The 24,780-nt window shown below is 45.4% G+C and overlaps 5 protein-coding genes across 5 annotated transcripts; 1 reads left to right on the forward strand and 4 right to left on the reverse strand.

Moving 5' to 3' along the window:
- Window positions 1-64: 64 nt before the first annotated feature.
- Window positions 65-1,642, forward strand: K441DRAFT_547879 (WD40 repeat-like protein; the record flags this gene model as incomplete). Its single annotated transcript, XM_067642932.1, has 6 exons — window positions 65-116; window positions 176-219; window positions 282-607; window positions 733-923; window positions 1,088-1,212; window positions 1,283-1,642. 6 exons carry the CDS (start codon window positions 65-67, stop codon window positions 1,640-1,642), a joined length of 1,098 nt encoding a protein of 365 aa, XP_067506860.1.
- A 1,206-nt stretch (window positions 1,643-2,848) lies between these two features.
- On the reverse strand, window positions 2,849-4,850 carry K441DRAFT_18875 (uncharacterized protein). Its single transcript, XM_067640422.1, has 3 exons — window positions 4,590-4,850; window positions 4,021-4,397; window positions 2,849-3,947 (listed from the first exon to the last, which is right to left on the reverse strand). Exons 1-3 carry the CDS (start codon window positions 4,635-4,637, stop codon window positions 3,161-3,163), a joined length of 1,212 nt encoding a protein of 403 aa, XP_067506861.1. The 5' UTR covers window positions 4,638-4,850; the 3' UTR covers window positions 2,849-3,160.
- On the reverse strand, window positions 4,851-5,926 carry K441DRAFT_18874 (uncharacterized protein). Its single transcript, XM_067640421.1, has one exon. The coding sequence runs from the start codon at window positions 5,763-5,765 to the stop codon at window positions 5,064-5,066; it is 702 nt and encodes a 233-aa protein (XP_067506862.1). The 5' UTR covers window positions 5,766-5,926; the 3' UTR covers window positions 4,851-5,063.
- Window positions 5,927-9,116: 3,190 nt separating this feature from the next.
- On the reverse strand, window positions 9,117-11,427 carry K441DRAFT_548767 (uncharacterized protein; the record flags this gene model as incomplete). Its single annotated transcript, XM_067642974.1, has 2 exons — window positions 9,117-9,386; window positions 9,514-11,427. 2 exons carry the CDS (start codon window positions 11,425-11,427, stop codon window positions 9,117-9,119), a joined length of 2,184 nt encoding a protein of 727 aa, XP_067506863.1.
- Window positions 11,428-12,229: 802 nt separating this feature from the next.
- K441DRAFT_656132 (putative AP-1 adaptor complex subunit MU) lies at window positions 12,230-14,880 on the reverse strand. Its single transcript, XM_067647965.1, has 6 exons — window positions 14,582-14,880; window positions 14,399-14,527; window positions 14,073-14,302; window positions 13,510-13,999; window positions 13,082-13,453; window positions 12,230-12,741 (listed from the first exon to the last, which is right to left on the reverse strand). Exons 1-6 carry the CDS (start codon window positions 14,618-14,620, stop codon window positions 12,661-12,663), a joined length of 1,341 nt encoding a protein of 446 aa, XP_067506864.1. The 5' UTR covers window positions 14,621-14,880; the 3' UTR covers window positions 12,230-12,660.
- Window positions 14,881-24,780: the final 9,900 nt, after the last annotated feature.

Raw genomic sequence — 24,780 nt, forward strand, 5'->3', positions numbered from 1 at the left:
ACCTTTCCACCAACATCCTGCATACAGCTTCGCTGGACTCGGCTCAAGTAAAGCAGAGCATGTAATGAGCTCGCAATTCCCCACCCGCCAAATCGCCAGACTCGGCGGCCACAATGGTACCTGCAGCGCTCCAGTACTCTATATAACCATCCTCAGCCAGACTAATTATTCCCAGGACCCGTCCACGCCCTGACCTACAGTGCAGGCCTCAACCAATACGTACGCCTCCCTCTCCTCCCCCACCTACCCGCCCACGTCCCAAACTAAATTGACATCCTTAGATCCTCACCGGCGGCACCGACCGCCTAATCCGCCTCTTCAACCCATCCCGGGCCCCGATCCCCTCCTCCCTCAGCACCCCTTCCACCACCTCATCATCAACCCCGGTCCCGGGCTTGGTGCAGACGTACGACGCGCACGGCTACGAGGTCCTGGACATTGCCGTCTCGGACGACAACGCGCGCTTCGTCAGCGTCGGGGGGGATAAGACGGTGTTTCTGTGGGATGTGGCGAGTGCGCGGACGCTGAGGCGGTGGAGCGGGCATGTGGGGCGGGTGAATGCTTGTGCATTTGGGGGGGTGGGAGGGGATGTTGTTGTTTCTGGTGAGTTTGCGGCGGGTTCTCGTTGGTCTGGGTTTTGGGTTCGGTGGTTTGAGGGAGGACTGGGAAGAGGGGGAGAGGGTTGGGATGGTGAAGATTAATCTGGGCTGACTTGCGACTGGCTGTAGGGAGCTACGACGGTACGGTTAGGCTGTGGGACGCGAAGTCGCAGGCGCATAAACCGCTTATGGCGCTTTCGGAGGCGAAGGATAGTATTTCGTCGGTGTGTGTGGTGGAGCATGAGATTATGAGCGGGAGTATCGATGGGCGGGTGCGGGTGTATGACTTGCGGATGGGAATGGTTTATATTGACGTTATAGGACGTGAGTGTGCTCTCCACCAATATCCCTCTCCTCCACCCTGTACCTCCTCCATTAGACGCCCTTCCACCCTCCCACTCACCCTACGCATTTGAGGATGTTGAGACTGGGGACTGTAGTCCCACTGTTGCACATCTGGGTTGAAGCACGCTAACAAAACACCACAGACCCAGTAACCTCCCTAACACCAACCAAGCAATCCGACTCTCTCCTCGTCAGCTCTCTAGACTCAGCCCTACGCCTAATGGACAAACCAGACGGGAAGCTGCTGAAAGCCTACAAAGCACCAGAAGTACATCTCCCCTTCATCCCACCCTCCCCCCTTTTCACACCTCAGACACGGTTAACCCACCCACCCACAGTACCAAAACACGACCTACCGCATCCGCAGCACCCTCGGCCTGAACGACAGCACCGTGCTCAGCGGCAGCGAGGACGGCCACATCTTCGTCTGGGACCTGCTCGACGGCACGGTGCTGCACCGACTGCGCCACACGCAGCCCTCCGACACCGCGCAACCCAACCCGCTGCAGAGCGCGAGCAGCGCAGCGAAGAAGGAGGTGGTGAGTGCGGTGGCGTTTTGTGGAGTGCGGAAGGAGTGGGCGAGTGCGGGGGGGGATGGTGAGTCTCCTCTTCTTTTTGTTGTTTCTGTTCTTGAGGGGAGGGAGAGGGGGAGGGTGGTTCAGGAGGGAAGAGAAGGGCAGGGAACGACTTGGGTATGAGACGAAGCGCCGCTGACTCGTCGCCAGGAAACGTGATCGTCTGGGGGATGCCCTGAGCAGCGGCATCTCTCCCTAACAACCCGACCTAGGAGCTTCCTCGCACCGGACTAGGCCGCCGCTCCATCCATTCATCGAGAACACGCCGTATCAGCGCCAGACCGGGGTTCTCTGGGGGTGCTAACAACCTCGCGGTCTGGGCTATGCGACTGTTGGCGGAAAGCACAGCGTGGAATCGGCATGGCGCTGCGCTGGGCAGACTGGCTTCCTGCCTCATCACTAGCACGTTCGTAGTCGGCTGGACGAAGAAAGGGGGGAGGCGTTCACATGTTTCACGGTAGGGCTATCAGGATGGGTGCAGCTGTGGATAGGATATCACGCCTATGTAACCAGCTCTCGCAACTAGCTAGGACAAACAACCGAACCGAAATGCAAGGACAAAAGAAATCAAACTTTTAGTATCCGAGTCTCCCAATGCTGCGTGAGGTGGTAGCAGTCCGCGAACCTGCTAGGTTCGCGGTTGTCAAAAAGGGGAAAATGGAAAATATGGCGATGGGGTGGTGGAACAGATATGTATGTGGTTTTGAGTGCCCTCCTTTCCAATGCAAATTCGCAATGTTGCCGCCCCACGCTCCCTGTTTTGCACTCCTTGAAATGGCCTGCGAGAAAAAGAGATCCGGGGGAAATAAGAGCAGAGAGATGGAATTAGCACGACAAGACGAGACGAGACGAGATGAGATGAGATGAGATGAGACGCGAGCGAGGAAAGACAACAACGACGACGACAACGCTGAACCCAATGCGATGACCAGAGGCACGAAGCGTGCGCAAACCAGCGAGCCCAGTCGTCCACCAAAGACCGCAAAAGCCCTCCAGCCCGTTTCCCACAAGAAGCCATTGGATCCGGAACTCAACGCCGATGCATGCGAAAAAATAAGGTGAGTAGTCGCCAATAATAAACTCTCCCCCCTACAATTAAAAAAAGGATAGCCGTTGTTGCCGCCGAACCTGCAACCGGTGAAGCCAGGCCTGGAAAAGTGATGTGTCAAACGAAAAACCTCAATAACCCTGACTCGGCGCGACCGTCTCTTTGCAGTCGCGAATCTCGAATCTCGCTCTCTCGCCCGAGCCCCTGGCCGGTAACAACCGTATGTATTCTTTAGCCGGATAGCGCAGCTAGTCCCCGAATGGCCCAGCAACCCGCCTCAGCTGACGACCGCCTCAGCTCGAGTCGACGTTCAGCAATCAAATAGGCTAAAGCCAAGCAATTGTTTTTTTCCCCTTGTGTTCCCCTCCTGCTTGGCTGACCCCCCCGGCTCCCATGCCCCGCCTCGTGCCCCCTCTGATCGGTGAATGCGAGTTCGTAAGCGCAGCGCGGCCAATAGCCACCGCGGCCGCGCTCACCTGACCACCTCTTCATGCGGCCACCCCATTTGCCCCACAACCCCTGCGTCACCGCCTCCTCATCCTCTCCTCGCCCGCTGTCAGGCAATGCGCGACAGAGGGAGGGCGCACCCAGCGCTAGTAGCCAGGCACGACGACGCCGTTCTCGGCGCCGCGCAGGGCGGCCAGCGCGCGGGCCAGCTCGTCCTCGGCCACCATGACGGTGCCGGCGCGCGCGGTGCTGAGGTAGCTCATCTCGACGGGGCTCTCAAGCAGGCCCGCGGTGCCGCCGACCAGGCGCCCCGCGACGCCGCAGACGATGCCCGTGCTCTCGAGCGGCAGCTCGCGCAGGTCCAGCGTGATGGGGATCAGGAAGTCGTCCTTGGAGCCCAGCAGCACGTCCGGGGCGGCGAAGTTGGGGAGGAGCGCGTGGTCGAGGAGGAGGGAGGCGGGCTCCGTGTCGGTGAGGGTGAGGGAGAGGAAGCGCGGGTAAGGGGGTGTGATTAGGCATTTTACGAGGCCGAGGTGCAGCGCGTCGTCGGCGGCGCTCGTCATCGATTTGCGTTTGCCGTTCGAGGAGCCGCCGCCGCCGCTGCTGCTGCCGCTGCGCGATGGGTCCTTGCCGGCACATTGGATGAGGCGGATGCGAGGGTTGACGGTGGGGATGATGTTGCGGCGTCTGAGCGTCGCGAAGGTGCGGATTTGCAGCTCAGAGATGTTGGATGGGGGAGGCGTGCCAGGGAGCGGGGCCTCAAAGGACGACGTGGAAGAGTGGTTGCGGCCGTGGTGCGACGGGTTGATGTACGTCGATGTGTTCTGCTCGAATGCAAAGCCGCGCTCTTCGAGGGCGTGCGTGACCTGGCCTCGACAGCGGAGCGGCACGAGGATGTAGTCGGAGAAATACGTTGTTATGAAGAAGATGGAGCTTTTATTTGATCAGTGAGAAACGGGGTTCGAGGAGCAGTGCGGTCGGATCAAGCGGAAATGAATGGACTTACATCCCGGCCAATGCGAGAGGACTGGTGAGCTCGAGAACTCGCTGTCCGGCGTCCAGGCCTTCGCCGTCGACCTGCATCACTATGTAGTCCTCATTGGTGATGGAGACTTGGTTTCTCGACGCTGAGTCTAAGCTATTCCGCGCTGGGACAAATAGCTCTCGGGCGAGAGTTCGCGAGCATGCTATCGAACACTCAATGGGCGTGATGGATATGTTGCAAAAAGGGTGCTCGTAAGGCCACAACCTTACGGGCCTAACCGCGCCTTTGGTTGCAGCACCATTACTGCGACCTTCGTTCGGTAGTAGCAACTGGAGGATCGGCTGCAGGAAACTCGAGTAGAGATGCAGCGGAATGTGTATCAGAGCCAACTGCGTATCCTTGACGTGAAGCATGGTGGTTAGTGAGATGGAAATGGAGAGGCGAAAAGCATTTGTGGGGAGGCGAGATATAAAACAGCCCTACGGGACGCCACGCATGGCGGCCTTATAGAATAGTCTAATTGAGCAAGACATGACTCTAATAAGCTGGGCGTGGAGATTGGGGGCGACGGGAAGTGAACAAAGACATACAAGAAACTGGATGTGTGCACTCGAAAGGGNCATGGACGTGGACGCCATTACGTGCAGGCCTATATTCGATAAGAATAAACTTTCCGATGATGAGCACAACAGGACGAGCCAGCAAACCAGCCAGAAGTGCCTGCAAGGCCGAAGGTAAATTCTGGGTGAGGGTCCGACAAGGCTTACGGCCAATGCCAGGGCAGAGGCCAGAAGGCGGGTCTTCCGCAAACCGCCGTATAAGCAAGCGTATCGATTTTCGATCTCGTTCGTCAAAAGAAGAAAATATACACGGGGTAAGCTGGGGAAGGCTGGAAAGGCTGGAAAGGCTGGGGGAGCGGGGGAGGGCTGTGGCGAGCCTGTCTCAGCGGTTGACGTGCTCTTGTCCGACGGGCCAGTGAGAAGTGTTCTTGAAGTTCATCCCAAAAGCTTCAAGGCTGGCTGAGACGTCAGGACTGAAGGGGGAAGCCCACCAACTCTGGGTATTTAACAATGATAACGACCACGACTACGACCACGACCACAACCACGACCGCAATGGCTTGGCCTTCTAACCAAACTCTGCCGGCCCAAAGCGTGGAGGGAGTTGCAGCAAAGATGCAGGAAAGATGCGTGTAAGTGGTAGTGGCAGAGGTAGTGGTGTATGGAGATTAGGTGGAAAGAAGTCGACTTCGTAGAGTGGTTACGATGATAGGTCGACAGCAGCTCAAGATTCACAACGAGTGTGTGCTCTATTATGGGCAACTCTTCGAGGGGCAGCGTCGTGACGAGCGAGTCTGGGGTAGACGTGCAGCGTGGGGAAAGCGTCAAGGCACCGCAATTGGTCCCCTGCTTTGCCGGACGTCTGAAGGGAGAGGGTCCCTGCGCTTCAGGGCGCGCAAAGGTGCAGCGTGGGGTGGATACGTGGGAGCAGGCGTCCTGTTGGCTTGCTGGGCTCCAGTCGGCGCAGGAGGCCAGCCCACAGCAAATGGGGTGGGAAAAAGACACAAGAAACAAGAAGGACCTGGGGAAAAGCTTAAGGAGAGCCTGAGGAGAGCCGGAGGAGAGCCTGAGGGGACAAGAGAGGAGAAGAAGAGAAGTTCGTTCTTCAATAGTCAATGTATGTGTCAAGTGGAGCCAAGTCTCGTGCAGTGGGTGACTCGAAAGAGGCACTCCGATAATCGCGCCGATTTCAGCCCGTAGAAGCATTGAAGCGCTGAAGCATTGAGCTGGGGGAAAACGACGCCCACCCCCCTTTCAAAATGGACCGCCCATCCTCGCCGTTAGCTTCGAGCCCTATAGCTAGGCTAGGCGGTCTTCGATGGCATTCAATCGTCAAAGCCTAGCTGGAGCCACGAAGTGTCGTCGTCATTTGAGGGTTTGACGTACAGCAACCAGCCTGTACCTGAATGTCCCTAAGCGTAGTAATAGCATTAGGAAAGCCGAAGAGAGCAATCTCCCGCTTACCATCAGCGTCATCACCACCAGCACCAGTATCAGCACTATCCAAAAAAAATGCAAATGTAGCTGCAAAAGATAGCTGAAGGATCCCCGGCTCCACCCCCCGCTTCCCTCCAAAAGCTCTACGCCCAACAATGCCGGCTGGACTTCGGAGTCTTCTCTTTCTTGCCTTCTCGCCTTCTCGTTGTGATGCCCGCAGCCAGACAGCTTGTACGCGCCATATCTAAACCTGAAGCAGAAGGTTTACGGTCCTCTCCCGAAGCTAATTGCGTGCATGATCCGCACTCCAGTGCCCCGGTTAGGAAATGCCGAGATCAATTAGCTGAGCCGTTCCCACCAACCACATCGATCAGAGGCTGGATGGCAGACCTTGTTCGGGCAATTTCACGCTTCTGGCTGCCTGCATTGTCTTCCAGGACCACGGCTACAGCTGCTGAGGGCGATGGTAATGATGATGATGCCGCTGCTGCTGTGGCTGCGGCCAGGGACAAGGGCGATCTTAACCAAAACTCCGCAGGGAGATATCACGATGCTCTCTTGCTTTCTCAGATTTATCACATAATTCCTCGAGCAACGGTCTTGAGCAATCCACAGTTACACCAAACCCCGCAACACAACCCAATTTAGTCCCTTCCAAGAACTCACCGGCGTAGAGATCATCAGGACCATTGCAGTGCAGATTTCGGAGTACGGTCCGCGCCCACTGGTGGTTCTTTCGCTCGTCGCTCCCACGTTGGCGAAGTAGTTGGTTGTCCCCACATTCTAAGCGTGATTCGTCCATCACTCGATGCCCGCTGCTGCAACAGTAGCTGCAACTCGATGCTGCAAGCTGCACGCTGTAAGATGTCATGCTTCCAGCGCTCCCCACACAGGCAGCAATGACCCTGGCGGCGCATCGAACCTCTCTCCAGGGCCAAGAAAAGGCTCGGGCGGCGGCCCCACTCATCGGCTTTTTTCCAGGCGCGTCTGTCGCGCGAGTTTATTTAATTTGCGTTGCCATGCTTTGCTTTCACAATAGAAGGAGCGTGGGGGTTCACTGCGGACCAGGCATCGTCGTCACATCGCTAAACATCAACAGGCAAACTCTTTATTACGATAACGGGTATATAACGATGTATTTTGATCAAGACTTTTTGGTGTAATTAACGATTATCTGGCTTTTGACGATATCGTTAAGCTCTACCACCAATATCAGTATAACTAGCTGTATGGGAAGGAGTATATCCGGCCCATAAGGAGGAAAATCTATAGCCTTTAGGCTTTAAGATCCACTTTTTGAGTTTTTACTGCTTATTCACCCTACACGTGACTCTCAATACAACAATACCATTGGTATTACGATACATTTGGCGCCAAAACCCATATCGTACTAAGGAGTTTTGCCTGTAGCACTTACAGAAGCGCTGGTCCCGCTAGCCAGGTAATCGCGATCCGACATATTAAAGACTAGGAGTGAATACCCTGGGAGCCCTCGGAAGCCGCACGGACCCATTGACAGGTTGCATTTCCAAAAGTGTTGGGGGTCTGACTAACTGGGTAGGGCCAAGGCCATGGCCACAGAGAGGAAGGGAGTACAAGTCTAACCCAGTCTGACCCAGTATGACCAACGGCTGATCACGATTGCTGCATCATATCACGACATTATGACGCATTAAACGAGCACGAGTTCGGGGTCGTCGAGAAGAGCAACTGTTACACGGAGACTGTTACACGGCGTCCACTCGATTGCTTGTTTGTGTTGCTAGATTGCTTGCCCGGTTTGAGGCTGCTCCCACGACATATATAAGGCCCGCCGTCTTCAACCAAGATGGATTCTTTTTCAGCTTTGTTCTCAACCATGGTTACGGAGACAAAGGTGAGGCCTGTTTTAGTTTTGCTTTGCCGCAGGCATGTTTCTTTGGTCGTGTTTTTCCTTAGTGAGAGTGCATATTACCCTCAACGAGGGTACACATGCAGGGACTCATGAGACAGCAGAGGGGGGATGAGGCCGAGGACACCATTAGGGCTAGGAAGGGTATTAATAGAGATAACTTGAAACGTTCACGAAGCGGGGTAGGTCAGCATCTATGTTGAAGGTGAGTGAGCGCTAGGGATTGACGGCAGGGGATTCTGCTAGAAATATGGAGAAGAGTAGGCGGAAAATACGAGGGGGCAAGTTTGCAAAGCATAATCTCTCCGGCCTAAAAGGAATTATACGTGAGCCTAAGCGTCGAGATGCTCAAGTCGAGTTGGAAGGTTGAAGCGGGTTGGGCATGTCAACTATTGTCGTTTCACCACCTTGCGCACGGTCCCATCTTTCGCACGATTAAATGCCCAATCACAGCACGTCATTTGATTGTATCTTTCCAGGCAGTGCTTCCCAACGCTTGCGTCAGGGATTGGTGAAACTCATCTGAAAAATGGCGCAAGCGCCCTAGGCTGAGTTGCGGCTGAACCTAGTGTGCTATATATCTTTCAAGACTTGGCATTCTTCAGAAAGTTCGCTGGGGCGAAGTGAATATATGATGATTTGATTGTGCTTTCCTACTAATTCCATGGAAGATCTATAAATGTAACTAGACTGGTTTCTAAATGATACAAGCCGATGGGATTGATAAGCCCAGGGCTCCGAGTGCCTCATTTTCACCGGCAGAATGGAACTTAACAAAAGATTCGGAAAGTGAAGTTGTCAGCAAGGGTTACTATCCGGATCCTGGCGGATGTATTCCTCCTCCTTGAGACTATGTTCCGGAGATCTTGGAAGAACCATCAAGCGTACCATGCCTTAAGGGGAACGGATTCTCGGAAGCAAGTTCGTTTATTGAAGAGGCTAGTGGGGTTTGGGGAAATTCGTCACTTTTCAAAGATGACGAACTCGAGATAGTGACCTGAGAGTCTGCATAAGCCCTTACTCGTCTGTGCTCGCTCTTTTCTGAGTCAGAGTCGAAGTTGGTTGGATCAACCCCTTCGGGTTCGTTCTGTGGCGCTATTCTCCGGGTGCTTGGAGGTTGATCAAGATCTCGCTTCAATGCACCAGCCTCCGCTGAAAGCTCCACTGCAAGATAGTTACATAGCTATTAGCATCACCAAGCAACACCCTTAACAAATGAATCTCCCCGGTTACTTACAAGGGAGATGGAAATTGTGGGGTTGTGAGCCAGCGGTGTCGAAGCTCTTACAGATCCGTAGGCCCTCTTCTAACCCTTCCAGGTCAGATTGATATTGTGTTCTGTTGAGTTGAACGTATGCAGGCTCTGCAGCTAATTGGCTGGCTTCTCTCCAATGTAGGTTGTTGACAGTTTGATTAGTAAAAATGCTTTCGAGAGGCTGTATAAGACAATTCTCGATTGCTAGAATCACGACATTGTCTATGAATGTTGTGCTCGCGATCTGCCACCAAACATCAGCTTATCAGAACTAAGAAATTCCGCCTTTAGGAAGTCTACTATAAGGTCCACATAGGAATCAAAAAGAACGAAGCCGAGATATAACAGGGAGAAGGAAAAGACTAGCTTACATTATAATACACTTCCATGAGGTAAATAATATCGGCAGCGGCGAATCGATCACTTCCCGGCCTCGCTGCCGAAAACGCCGCTCGGAGCTCCTCGATAGTGAGTCTCTTTTTTGAATTAGATTCAAATGCGTCAGGATGCTTTTCTAAGAGCGTCTTTTCGAGCAACGCCATCTGGCTCTCTTCTTGAACCTTTTGGATTGATGTGAGAAAGCTCTCATCCAACGGCAATGGGTGTCTCTTTTTATTGTACGAAACTAATTCTTCAAGCTTTTTCAGAAGACTCTGTTTCATATCCTCTAATGCTGGATCCAGGATATTTCGCAGGAGGAGTTGACTGGTGTGTTCATTTGTAAGATGTTGAAGGAGTGACTTAACGAAATTTTTGACAGCATTCCAAACCGTCATTAAATGGTCCTGTGCGAGCTTCTCCCATGGTTTAGATTGGTCCCGAAATAATTGGCCTACAAGAAATGGGTTGGAACTGCCTGGCAGCTCGATCCCACGGAAGTCGGGAGCTAGCTTAGTAATCTCCTTTTCTAGCTCACTTCTGGTGATGCATTCCTGCTCTAAGCTAGGCTGTCTTTGCATTGCGATACCTGTTGAATTAGTAGGTCTCTCAGTGGTCGTTTGTTCCTTGCTACTATCGTTGATGATGAGACGCCGGCGACCATGGAGACTCATGTTGACTACGAATTCTTCATTCAAACCTCGAACAACAGCCCGAAGTCTCCTGTTGCCTGGAGAAGGCAAAGTTGAATAGAAACCGCCGAAGAAACTGCCCGAGTACATGCCATTGATGGCGTCCCCAGTGATTCTCTCGAACCCAGTGCTTATGTTGAGAAGGTAGCCTCTCTGTTGTTGTGGATTAGATCGCTCAGTCCCAAGCTTTTTGAGTCTTTGTTCATAGTCTTTAATTTTCTTGTCAATTTCCTCGATGAGCTTAGGTAGACTTCCACGGATATGGCTTAACAAGACGCTGCTCAACCGCGGTCTAAGAGTTTCAACGCCAACAAACTCCCGCGGTACGGTAGCCCATCTCCCTCTGGAAAAGAATTCACGTTCCATATCATCCCGGGCATCATTGGAGCTGTCTTTGTTTTCGGATCCCCTGTTTCTGAGTATATGCCATCCGAGCTCCAACTTGATCTCCTCATTATTTGCGAGCTTGATGTAAAAATCTTCTTCCGAAGAATTTGGACTAAGACTATCTGGCTTCGTGATGATTCCAAGAGTTCTCTCATATCTGCTATCATGTTCTCGCGCAAGGTTTAGGATTGGTTGAAGAACGTAGTTGCTTCTGGCTGAGATGACGGCGAGAATAATGCTTTTGGTGTTTTTCATGTACGCTTCTATAAGGCTGCGGACCACGAGAATCCCTTCAGCGCCCTGACCTTCTCTCGTGGCGTGGTACAAGCCCGGGAGATCCACTAACGTCAATTCTGGTTTGTCAGGCCCGGATATTTCGACCTTAAGCACATCGTCGCTGAAACCTGCGTTGGAGCCACCCGTGGGAGATATCCCCATCCATTGTGTTGCCGCATTTATCAACTCGGGGAGATCAGCCGTTGTAGAGAACGGGGCTGAAAAGTCGCGGAGACGTTTTATTTCCTCTACATTGGCCCGAGATTGGCCCGGCTCGATCGTAACCTTCACGCTCTCGAGAGGGTTCCTTCGGAGAATAAGTTCGGTTGCGAATCGTGTACAGAGGCCGTCTTTGGCTGGAAAGCGCACCCGGGATATGGCTTCCAGGACCGAGCTTTTGCCGCTAGACTGATCGCCGCATACAATCAGTTGTGGTAACTCGACAAGTCGGCCAATACCTTGGGTTCTCAGCTGGTCGATAACATCTAGGAGTTCAGATTGTTCAGACTGTAGCTCTCGAAAAGCATGTTCTTCCGAAGACTGGGCCGCCATATTAACCTTTACAACCGAACCAGCGATGTGACGGCAAGGGGAATGTTCTGAAAGCCGAGAAGTGTTGAAAAACGGGAAAATGCTGCAGGTATAATTCCAAAATCGGCGGAAAGAACCCGATTGCAATATTAGGTTGAGGTGCTTCACATACTAAAATCAGTGTCAGAGAGGTGGAGATGCCTGTTATTTAATAGGTGAGCTTAGCTCTGCTGCCATGGAGAGACGTAGCTCTTTGCTGGGGAAAGGTCTGGTCTGAAACGCTGTGCCGCGCAACCGCAGGTCCCGCCAACGGAAAGGGAAGGTGGTTGTATCGAGGAGCTGATGGTTTATTAGATAAGTCCGTCTGTCAGAAATGGGGTCCTTAGCAAGCTTCATACTAGCATGACCTTTCCTTGTCATGCTTATCTCGCGTTTTGCGTTGAAAGTTAGGCGTTTGTTCTGCCTCATACTGGCACACAACTTGTTCTAGATTATCTCTGTCTTATTCCGGAGCGAAACGTCCTAATTAAGGAGTAAATCGTGTATCGCTTTAATCGGGTTAATTCCGGATTATTTGCCTTATTCTGGAATATTAGGGGTTTTTTTTTTATATCTCTTTAGGTTATCTCATGAATCAGACGCTCTATAGTAGAATTTTAGCCGAACTCAGTTAGATTAGCTCGTGCTTAGTTAGAGGGCAGGCACGCTAGAAATTGCTCATATTGTGAGGGGACTTTGCAGGCAGGGGGCTAGAGTGCAATTTTAGGAACAAGATAGATTATAAAGGAGACGAATCCTTAAGGAGAGGCCTCTGGGATCGAGGGGACTATATTCTATGAGCATGTGCCTCCAGCACGTGACCAACGTGTGGCACCAAGCCTTGGTTGATTTAGGGGCTCGGCTCTGTTAAATTTTGCAGTGCTAAGAATATACTATATACAATTGGGAAATCACGTGAAAAGAACTATATCCTCCTCTAAGCCTGGCTTTCCCCTGAAAGCCGATTGTAAGGAGTTGGTAATGCTTAGTACAATGTTATAGAATATCTCCGAACTTCCTTCCATTACTCGGCTTATAGTAACTCCTTGGCGGCATAAAACTCATTTCGTTTTACTATCGATCATAAGCTCCAAGCTCTGCACCCACTACGCCAGTAATGCAATCCACAAGTCATAAGACTACAGCCCTTCGCAGGGTTACCAGAAAACCCGCTTAATACAACCGTTATTCTTGATCTCGTTCTACGACGATCAATTACTGCACATCCGGCAACCGCACTGCGATATCTCCAGACTGCGTAATGTATCGTACCCAAGGCAATGATGGGTATTGAAGCTGTTGGAGAGAAAAATTAGCATGAGCTGTAAGGATAAGTGGAAAAAATCAAACTAGACAATGAAGACAGGAATTATGGATATGCTAAAAAGGACGAAGAGGAATAGGACAGTGGCTAACGTTAACAACGACTTTGGGACCGGCGATGACGATGAATTTAAAACCGGCTGTATGCCTCCTGCACTTGGAACAGAATATCCTGGAGCAACGGGCATACAAAATTCCTCGTCGACCTCCTTACATGGTAGAATTGTACATGTGCTTTCTCCCAAACTAGAATCACATTGTCGCAAACGAGATTTTCAAAGAGATTAGCGCTGCCTATTTTAGCATTACTCACCTTCGGTTCGATGATTTTCAAGTATCGCACTTGAATGCCACTAGTCGTGAAGTATGGAATCTCAAATTTGACGTTGATGGGTCTCTTTCCTTTACCACCTCCTACTCCTCCCATACTACCGCCGAAACCTCCCATCATGCCTCCGCCTTTCTCATCGTCGCCTCGTACGGAGGGTAAGCCGAGCTCGGCACGCATGAGAAACTCTTTGCCACCACCGAACTGCTTGATCTTCCATACGATTGATGAAGTCTCAGGAGCGTAATGCACTGTGCCGATGTTCGTCCGAAATTTTGGCGTATCGGCATCGTCTGGGACGGGGATTGATATCTGGACATTATTTGCGGTACTCCGGCGTTTAAATTGCGCCTTTGCCTGTAATGTATTATGAGATTCTCCTCCACCGATTGTGTAGAACATAAGGGACAAACCTTGAGCATATACTCGATCCGACTGCCAGAATGGCTCTCCACGATACATTCAACCCAAATCAACGGCTTCACTTGTGTGTTTAGCCGATAACTCATAAGCTCAAATTCGCCGTCTGGAGGGATAAAGCTGATTGTTCTATCATTCTCGAACCTTGATAGTCGTACACACTGGTGAAATTTGACGTCTTCCATCTCTACTGCCTTGCCTCTCGTTGCTCGTCCAGTTGTTTCGAACATTACTTTGTCGTTCAAGCCTAGCCGTAACTCGGGCATACCGGAGAGGTAACATTTCATTTTGATGGCGCCAAGGATTTCAGAGCGTAGCACGTTGCCATTTGCGGAAACAAGAAGGTTAAGAGATTCGACGACATCTAGGAAGACCTCGTTTTTGCGATACCGGATGCCTTCGCTTCGCCAACTTACGGCGTTTGTAACGGCGATGGGAGGGCGTGCTTGAATTTCGAGTTTGTGGGATTCTTGGGTGATGTACCTGCCGGGAAGAGGAATCAGCACCGTACACCCTACCGAGGTAGATCGATGTAGGGGTGATAAAAACGCCATACTCCTGTAATATCTTGCTCTCGGTTGTCTGCGGATATCCAAAGTCCATCATCTCATCCAGCAATTCATAGATAATGACAAAGTTATCCCGTATACTCTCTTCTTCCAGCTCTTTGAAGTACTCAGTGAAGACTTCGACAATCTTATGGAGGAAAAGGAGAATTTCGGCGGCATTTGTATTACGTTTCGTAAGGGCGAGGAGATAGAGGTTGTTGTGTCGGATATAGAGGTACTACGACAGAAATCTGGTCAGAACGAAACATCCTACTGCTACTCAACCCTGCCAAGGATTTATATCATAGGATATAGGAAGGGAGGTATTTCGTACGTTGATGCCTTCGTTCGAGAAGCAAGGTGGGACAGCAGAGCTCTCTTCTTCGGCCTCGCTGAGAAGTATAGGGAACTTCTCCACTGCGGACATAGGGATATCTCCCCTGTAGTTCCGCGCCAGGAGGGTCTACCGGGCTTCATTAGTTTGAACATTGGGGGTTTGAGTGCACTCGCAGCTCACCTTGCCCTTCAGGTCGAGAAAGAACACCGCAGAAGCCATGACGAAATGAACTATGGCCCAGAAGAAGTGATTGTAGTTATGTAGAGGTGGCGAAATTATTGGAAAGGCATTATGCCCAAGACTGCATTCGTGGTTGTAGTATGTCAGGTTGCTGCAACAGGCATCGCAATATTGGCACCTCTTGTTCGTCCTTGCGGGCGTTGGTGTTGATCTGGCCCGCGCATTTTGATGCTAACCGTGTTAGGTTTAGTATAAAATCCAACTTAAAATTAAAGCACCAAGCAGTGCATACAGGCCGGCCGGACCACGCTAAAAGGTCGGCCCAATAAGCAAAACCTCCGCCCACCACGCCAAATCTCACCTCTCCTCTCTAACTATGACCTCACCTTCTGTCAGGCTACTGAGTAGGCTGGTGGAAATGATAAATATGATGCTCTATGAGGAAGGATCTAAGGGGCTCGGTGGCAAGAGCTCCCAGACGTGTTACGGCGCTGGTGGAAACTGGTGGAACTGGTGGAAACTGGCGGAAACTGGTGGATTGTGGCTGATAGATATCGGTGGATTATAGCAGACAGTCGCAGACAGTTTCACACAGTTTTAGACAATCGCCGTCACGTGACTAGAGGATTGTATATAACGTTGAGCGGCGCCGCCCTCCATCTCCTTTCCTTTCTCTAGCTTTAGATCCTTGTTTATAGACAATCCAATTATATAGGCTTATATGCGTCCATTATGCCGTGCTTATGCCTTAATTAACTAAGTCGCTAATATTATCCAAAGCTTAAACTACTCTTTCTTCTTAAGAAGGAACTTAAATATATTTATAGGACTATAAATAAGAATAAAATATAGAAGTAAACCTAAAGACTATTACCAGAACTTAAAGAATAAAAAAGAATAATAAGACCTATAGAATAAGCACAGATTAGAACCCCTATAAAATTCTACTAAAAGTTACCCTAATAACTATACTACTATGCCAAGAAATATAGTATCCGGTAAAGCAACCACAGGACCCTTATAAGGGATATTATTGCGGACACCTCGGGTTGCCCTTAGGACAACCCCCAGACGCCCCTTGGATAGTCGCCGGGCACGTGCCAGAGGCACGTGCCCGTAGTATATAGTCTCCACGATCCCAGAGGCCTTACCTCCTTAAGGATTCGTCTCTTTTACCAATCTATCCTGTTCCACAATCGTGTCCTTATAGCCCCCTATCTACAAAATCCCCTTACATTTAAATCCTTCCTACTCTTTTTTAGAAGGGTAGTCAGCTTTAAGGACCAGATTATTTATTTATATCTTTTATTTATAACTACTATCCTCCCTTAAAAATCTTATAATAACCTAAATGGAAACTCCACGGGCACCTTATAGAAAGCCGTCGCGTAAAGGCAGGAAGGTCCCTCTAATAGCGAGAGATTGCGATAATATAACCCTCTAGGTAAGATGTAACGGAACCTTATAGCAGGAACTACAATGGGTTCTATTAATAGGCTAGGTATATAGGAAATGCAAAGATAGTAGTTAATAACGTAATAATAACTAGTGGAGTAGTTACCTAATAGATTAACTCTAATTGTATTTTAAGAATTACTATAAGGAAGGAACTATCTAGGTAGGGACTAAGGGTTCTTAAATACATAACCGTACTCCTATAAAATCCTCCTTATACGTAATATATATGTTATATATATTATATATAGGTATATACCGCGTACACTATGTATACTGCGTATAACGTTATATAACTTACTTACTATTCTTTATTATATAGTTCTACGGGTTCTATTTTAGACTGTACTTATATTAACTAACTAGCTTCTTTTAACTCCTTTCTAAGTAGTTGTAATATTATACTTAAAGCATCTATAATACTATCTCCCTCCTTTTTATCTTTATCCTTAAAGATACCTAGTATCTTTAAGTTATTTACTAGAGGTATAATATCTATCTAATTAATTTAGTTAATATCGTTACTTATAATACCTAAAGCCTCTTCTTCTTTATAAGCGCAACGTTATGCCCGCACTATTGCTATAATATTATTGCTTAGTAAAATAATACTATCTTTATATTCTTATTGTGCGAAAAAGGGGTTAGTCTATATTATATTAGCGAGTCCTTTATTTTAGCAACCCTCTTCTTATTTAGAGTGCACTAAAGTAAACATTTAATTGTCTTACGATATTTGCTTTACTTCTAACGCTAAGTATACGCGTCCTATAACTTTTAATAGTCTCTAAGTTTCCTAAGTAATTTATTATAGGGTCTTATATTTAATCTGCCGCTATAAAGCTTAATAATAAACTATCTATTACCTTAGTAGAGTTTTATTGTTTATATAACGCTAAAAAGGAGGCTACTAATGCTTAATAACGGGCTCTTAATTCTCGTCTTGCTACATCCACTTAGTTAATTTGTCTTAAGAAAGTTTATAAAAAGGTTCGTTTTAAGAAGTAGAAACTTATAAAGTAAGGTCTATAGGAACTTAGTAATAAAAGAATGGATTCTCCTCTAATAGAGAAGAAAACAACTCTAAGTAGTTTGGCAGTCGCTTTTCCTAGGTCCCCCTTAGGTAACTTATTCTTCGGCGATTCTTCTTTATTAATATTACCTAACCTTTTCTCTTTTAATACTCCTATACCTTTCCTATAGCGTTCTTTAGGTTCTCTAATAGCTCCTAGGTAGTCTCGTTATAGCCTATCTACTTTACTTTATACTATATTTTATTATCTATATCCTTATAACTAACGATCTTTAAAACTTGCCATTTATCTTCCTTTTATCCTCTATATATATCTGCTTTATAGACTAGTAGCTTAATATTCCTATATACTAGCTATCACGGCACTAACCTAACGCATACTGTTTCATACTGTCTTATACTATTCCCTACTATTAGCTGGCCCACCACTAGCGACTTAGCGGCCGGCCCTACTATTTATATACAATACCCCCTTTTCACCTTCTTCCCCTCTTTATACCACAACGTAGTTATTTAGTCTACTTCATTACAGCACTATAACAGTTTATAGTATCTTCAATTTACGCCCCATCGCGATCACTAATTCCCCATACCCTAGCCAATTAACCTCTACCCCAGAGCAATCGCGACCTACACGCGCCTCTACTAAAACTAACACGTCCCTAGCACAGTCCTAGAATAATCCTTAGTTTTTACCTAGCGCCTAGATAGGCGACACTAATGATGCCAAAATGGCCGAAACCTAGAACCCCCGCGACGTTTTCGTAGACCTATTTACAGAGATATACCCTAATATCGCGTAGACAATCTGCCGCTCCCCACCGTACCCTAAGACCTTTAAGCCTAGTAAAGCTTACCTTACCCTTATTAACTATACTAATGAGTTCCTTAACAATATTAAAGTAGGACTATAGTATATATATAATATAAACACTGCTAATAAGAAAGTTAACGAAAACCTTAGTACCCTTATCGCTTCCTAGATAGGAACTATTAACTCCTAGGTAAAGACTATTACCGTTCTAAAACAATTAACCCCTACAACAATAGTAGTAACCTAGCAGAAAAAATAGAGATCTAAAGACCCGCCAATATTTAGTGGAAAAGGTACCCCGCTAGAATAATAAGCTAATTTTAAGACCTGGCATATTAAGATTAAGGGAGTCTTTAACTAGAACTAGAACTACTTTAATACAGTTTAGTCCTAAATCCTTTATATCTCGGATATGCTAGAGAATAAGGCCTATAAGTTTATTAAGTAGGGCCTAGAGCTTATATATAAGAACCTAAATAATATATCTGCGTGGAAATGGCCTACTAAGGAAGATATACTTAAAGACCTTACTACCTACTATAAGGTCCTTAATATAACCTAGGTTATAAAGAATAAGCTTAACCATTTCCCCTAAGGCGAGCGTAATTACTAGTCTTAAAAGGGAGAGCTTAATAAGCTAATAGTCCGCGCCAAGAAGACAGATAAATAGAAGGTGGACCTACTCCAAAAGTTTATCTCTCTAAAGATAGAAGAGCTAGTACTTAGACTAGCCTATAAAATTAACAATAGCGACTATATAGGTTAGAGTAAGTAGATAGATATATTCGCTAAGAACCTTACAAACTATATACACTAAGCCAACCTTAAGAAGAACGCTAATCACCGCCTACCTGCCTAAGCCCCTGCCCCTATATTAACCCTAACCCTAATAGTAACTAGAGAACCTATAAACCTTAATAGAATCTTAGATATAGAGCGTAAGCGCTATATTAATAATAGATTGTGCCTTACCTATAGCCTACCTAGCCACTGGAAGGATACCTATAACCCTATTAAGACAGCAAACCTAGTCCTAATACCACCCCGTCAAACGACGCAAATAAATAACCGTAGATGCGGTAACTGTAGAGTCTATTATAAACGCGGCAACCGCGGAGCCTATTATAGCCGCAGTAGACAACCCCCCCCCTTTAACCCTATAGCTTAGTTACTCCAAACCATACCCTATATAGGAGCCTAACCCATTAATAATACCTAATATTAGCGACTTCGCGCTAGCGAATATAAACACGGCCACGTTATTAGCGAGGTATTATCTTCCTATACCCCAACTAAAATAGAGATAGACACCGCTAGCTAGACAGACACTGGACCGCCCCGCTAAGACAGCCCTATACCCTAGTTATTAAAAGGCAAACCCTTAGACTAAGTTGCGCCTAAGGGTCTAAACTATATAAGGAGGAAGACGAGAAGATTAGGTCCCTATTACTAGATTAATTAGTCCTTTCTATTAGTAAACTACCACTTAATTTTAGATCAGTAAATAATAACAAGAAATTAATCCTTATTTAAACCCAACTCTCCTTATTACGTAACCTATACCCCTAAGTTTATATTAATATAGTAAGCCTAGTAGACTCTGGTAGTACTATAATAGCATTTACTAACGTAAAGTCTATTATAAGAAAGTATAATATTATAACTAAGAAGCTGCTAGCACCTAGGCCACTGCGCCTTATAAATAGTATCCTAACTTCACTTATTACGGACTACTTTACCGCCTAAATATTAATTAGCCTCCATACTAAAGCCATGCTCTTTTTTATTACTAAACTCTTGCCCACTACCCTAATTATCCTAGGTATGCCCTAGCTTTAAAAATATAAGCCCTATCCCAGCTTTAGGAAACTTAAGATCCGCTTTAACTTAGACTACTACTCTAGGCACTACCTCCCGTAGGGGATAGCCGACGTTAGTAGGGACGCCCTATATAGACACTTAGCACTACTAAGCCTAGTGCCTAGGACTATATATAAAGCCCTAATAGTAAAAGACGTTCCTAATAAAGGGGAGCCCGTATAGCTATAAAGAAATAAGATAGTAGAAGACTGGACTAACCTAGCACTTAAGACTAAAATAATAGGCTAGCTAGCCCTGCCGAGACTAAGGAAGAAGGTCTGCTTTACGCCGCCACTATTAAGAAACTAACCTTAACCTAGGCACCATTTAAACCCTAGCCGCCTAGCCCAACACCTAGAACTAAACTATATACTATATACGCATACTATAGCTCGCATTACAGTAAGGACTAGCTATAGAACTACCGAGACCTAGATAATAAAAACCGTGCCACCATAACGCCTAACCTTACACCTATCTCCCGCGCGTACTATATAAGGCCGCCGCCTTGTTTCCGCCCCCTTAGGCTAACTAAGCTATACTAGCCTAGCTATAGTACCAAAGAGCCAGATACGCCCTAACCTGGATAATATTAAATACACCTATACTATTAATTTTACCCAATTCTATAAATAAAAAGACGTAAAGGTAATAAGGATCTATATGGCGGAGCTAGTAGAACTAGTTAAATAAAATAAGCACTAATAGCTACTTAAAGAGCTGCCTATAGGCCTAATAGAAGTACCGAACCTATTAGAAAGGTCTTTCTACTAGCTAGTAGAAGGCGACTATATAATAAAGAAAGCCTGTAAAGTGCTCCCCCCCTATTTCTATAACTTCCTTAAGACAAATCTAAAAACTAAACCCGAGCTTTTATATTGGAAGATAGTTAACACTAATATTAAAAAATTCCTAAAAGGCAAACTAGGATTAACCCGTAAAGACATTCTATAACGCTTACTAAAGGAGTTTAGTAAATATATTAAGCACTTCTTCCCTAAGAACGTAGATAAGCTGCCCCCTTACCAACTATGGGACTATAAAATTGAGATCACCCCTAGAAACCAGGCCCCATACTATAAAAATAGACTACTCTTACCTGCTAAACTTAGGTATGTAAAGAAGTGGATTAATAAGATACTAGATAAGGGTTTTATCTGCGAATTAACCTTACTAGCTACTATACCACTCCTTCTCATTATTAAGCCTAACGGCGGTGTATAAATCTGCCACAACTACTAAGGCCTAAACACAGTCACTATTAAGAATTAATACCCACTGCTACTAATCCGTAAGATACTTGACGCACTTTATAGCGCTAAGTACTTTACTAAACTTAATATAATTGCTGCGTTTAACCGGATCCGGATTGTAAAGGGCTATAAGTAGCTTATAGCATTTATTACCCGGTTCAGACTCTATAAAATACTAGTTATACTATTTAGCCTCTATAACACACCCGCTATATTCTAAAACTATATTAACTATATTCTATATAACGCCCTTAATAACTACTACACTGCCTACCTTAATAACGTCCTTGTTTTTTTTAAAATATGCGCTAAGCATACTAAGTATATAAATAAAGTTATTTAAAGACTTGGCAATACTAGACTTCAGATTAATATTAATAAGTCTAAGTTCTACTCTACTAAAACAAAATACCTCAGCTTAATTATCTTAACTAATGGTATAACTATAGACCCTAAGAAGATATAGGCCTTACAGAAATAGAAGGACCCAATATTAATTAAAGAACTATAATAATTTCTTAGCTTCGCGAACTTCTACTAATAATTTATCTAAGGCTACTTTACTATCGCTATACCTATAATAAAACTTCTAAAGAAGGATATTAGATAGCTATAGGGACTAGAACAAGCCAAATCGTTTAAGGCCCTTAAGAGAGCCTTTACTTTAGCACTAGTACTAGCATACTATAACTATATAAAGAAAATAGTGGTAGAGACAAACGCATCGAATTAGGCTTCTAGCGGAGTCCTTTTCCAGTATAATAATAATGGAAAATTAAGACTAGTCGCATTCTTCTCTATAAAGCACTCCGTGCCGGAATATAACTATAAAATCTACAACAAAGAACTCCTAGCTATTATTAAGGCTTTAAAGGAATAGCGTTCTAAGCTACAAGGGACTAAGGAGCCGTTTAAAATTATTACCAACCATAAAAACCTATAGACGTTTATAACTACTAAGTAGCTAAACTAGCGCTAAGTCTAGTAGGTAGAGTTCCTTTTATAGTTTAACTTTGTAATTATATATAGACCTAGTAGTAAAGCTATGCTCCCTAATACCCTAAGCCGGCTATTAGGAATAAGGCCTAAGGACGCTAATAATAAACGCCTCTGCTACTAAGCCCAAGTTATTATACCGCCCCAGAAAGTTAACCCTATAATCTTAGAAGAATTACTATACAAGTCCCGTAACTCTAACGACGCGGAGTTTATAGCCGCTCTAGACCCTAAAATAGCCGAAAAGTCACTAGACAAGTTAATCTAGCTAGGATACTAGGAGAACAAACTCATAAGAGATATAGTGGCAGCCTTATATAATTAGAAAGCTCGCCGTTAGCTAAAGAAAATTAGGAAATTACTCTATTGCGATAAGTTAGAATGCAGTATTATTGACAGATAAATCTACTTCCGCTAATATCTCTTCGTCCCTAACGCCTTAGACCTCTGCCTAGAAGTTACCTATCACTCTTATAGTAGCGGCCCTACTAGTTACCCCGGCCGGGTTAAAACTCTTAACCTTTTAAACTAAATATACTAGTAGCTAGGAATCTCCTAGTTTACGGCTACCTTTATTAAAGACTATACCCTATACTTTTATACTAAGACTCCCTATTTTACCCCGCCTGGTTTTTTAAAGCTACTAAAATTACCCACCCGCCCGTAGACCGATATCTCAATTGACTATATTATAACGCTACTAGTATACTAACGCCACGGTAAGGTATATAAACATATCCTTATTATTATAGACCACCTAACTAAAATGCGATACCTTATTCTAGTAACAGGACTCTTAATAAAGGAGTTAGTTAATAGCTTTATTAACAACATATATAAGCTCCACGGTGCACTAAGCACAATTATCTCCAATTACGGCATATAATTTATTAGCGACTTCTAGCAATAACTAAGTAAACGCCTTAAGACAACCTTACAACTAAGCTTAGCCTAGTACCTAGAAATAGACGGCTAAACCAAAATTATTAACGCCGCTATAAATAAATACCTTTATGCTTTTGTTAGCTTTATATAGGACAACTAGGTTAACTACCTACCGCTCGCCAAGTTTACTATAAATAACTAAGTTAACAAGAGTATAGGTATCTCCCCATTTTTTATAAACTATGGCTTTAACCCTCGCCTTAGAATTAAGCCTACTAGCCCCTACCTACTAACACTATTAGCATAAGTAAAGAAGAAGTTCTTCTACGTAGACTCTATAGCCAACCGCTTTAAGCGGATATTAATATAGCTTAAGGCCCTAGCCCGGATTTTATAGTAACGCTATAAAGATAATGCTAATACCCATAGGGATAAGAGCGCGTTATTCTACAAAGGTAATATAGTTATAGTTAGCTTAGAAAATATAAAGATAAACAGACCTAAGAAGAAATGGGATAATAAATGGGACGGCCTATACCCCATACTCGCAGTATACTAAGGGGCAGTCGTAATAGACCTCCTAGACCATATCTAAGTAAATAAATCCTTTTATACATCTAAGGTCCGCCTCTAGGCTGCTAAAGAGATCTCTAGCTAAGTAAATATTAATACTATAAAGCGCCGTAATATATAAGGACAAGTAGTAGAGAGAGATAATAACAGCAACATAGAAGATAAATGGGAGTTTAAGAAAATCCTTAATATACACGACGAAGACCCCTAGGGCCTAACTTATAAGATTAAATGGAAATATTATAAGGATACAACCTAGCAGCTAGAGGAAGACCTAAAGGGTTGTAAATAAGCTGTATAGCGCTTTTATAAGCAACACCCTAAGAAGCTAGAACCCCTAGACTAGATACAAGATAAGGAAAAGTCACGCTAAGGTTGCGGCCGACCACCGCATTAAAATTTATAGTAGTTAAGATATTATAGAACTTTAACCAGCAGTTAAAGTTGTCTAATTGGCCAAATTCTTGCCAAAAAACGCCATATAAATCAATTTAGGTGGCGGTATAGAGTTCTGCCGACCTTACTTACTAAACTAACCAATTAGGATTTTCCATGCCCGGCATAGAAAATCGCTATTAGCTTAGTTAAGGGCGGTAAGCGGAACTAATATCTTTACGGTAGAAAATAGGCAACCCTATATACTGCCTATTTTTAAGTTATCTATTTAGTTTAAGAACTAAACCGTTTAGGGAAGAGAAGTACTGTTACGGCACTAACCTAACGCATACTATTTCATACTGTCTCGTACTATTCCCTACTATTAGCTAGCCCACTACTAGCGACTTAGCGGCCGGCCCTACTATTTGTATACAATACCCCCTTTCTACCTTCTTCCCCTCTTTATACTATAACGTAGTTATTTAGTCTACTTTATTACAGCACTGTAACACTAGCTCTAGTATCGCGATATACTATATAGGGTAGATCTTTATCCTAGCTAGTAGGTTTAACTTAAATATAACTAATAAAAATTTCTATATAATTTTAAAAGGTCTTAGTCTAACATAGTCTAATTTCTTACTTAGTTATTAACTTTTGAAATTTTTATATAGTAGCTATACTTTATCTTCCTCCTTAAGATCTAGTCCCTTAGATCTCTTAGCATTATAGTACTTTTTTATTCTTTGCTATACTACCTTAGCTATTTCCGTAAAGTCTATATAAAGATTTATTAAACTCTTTATTCTTTACTTAGCTATACTACTTATCTTCTTTACTTAATGTGGCGATAATAAGGTCCTTAGCTTATATCCGTAATTCGCCTTAAATAGTAATATACCTATTCCTTTTTAAGGTGTTGTATTATATATAAACTATATAACTAGTAATA

This window comes from Cenococcum geophilum (assembly GCF_001692895.1).
Source record: "Cenococcum geophilum 1.58 unplaced genomic scaffold K441scaffold_10, whole genome shotgun sequence".
Classification (NCBI taxonomy): domain Eukaryota; kingdom Fungi; phylum Ascomycota; class Dothideomycetes; order Gloniales; family Gloniaceae; genus Cenococcum; species Cenococcum geophilum.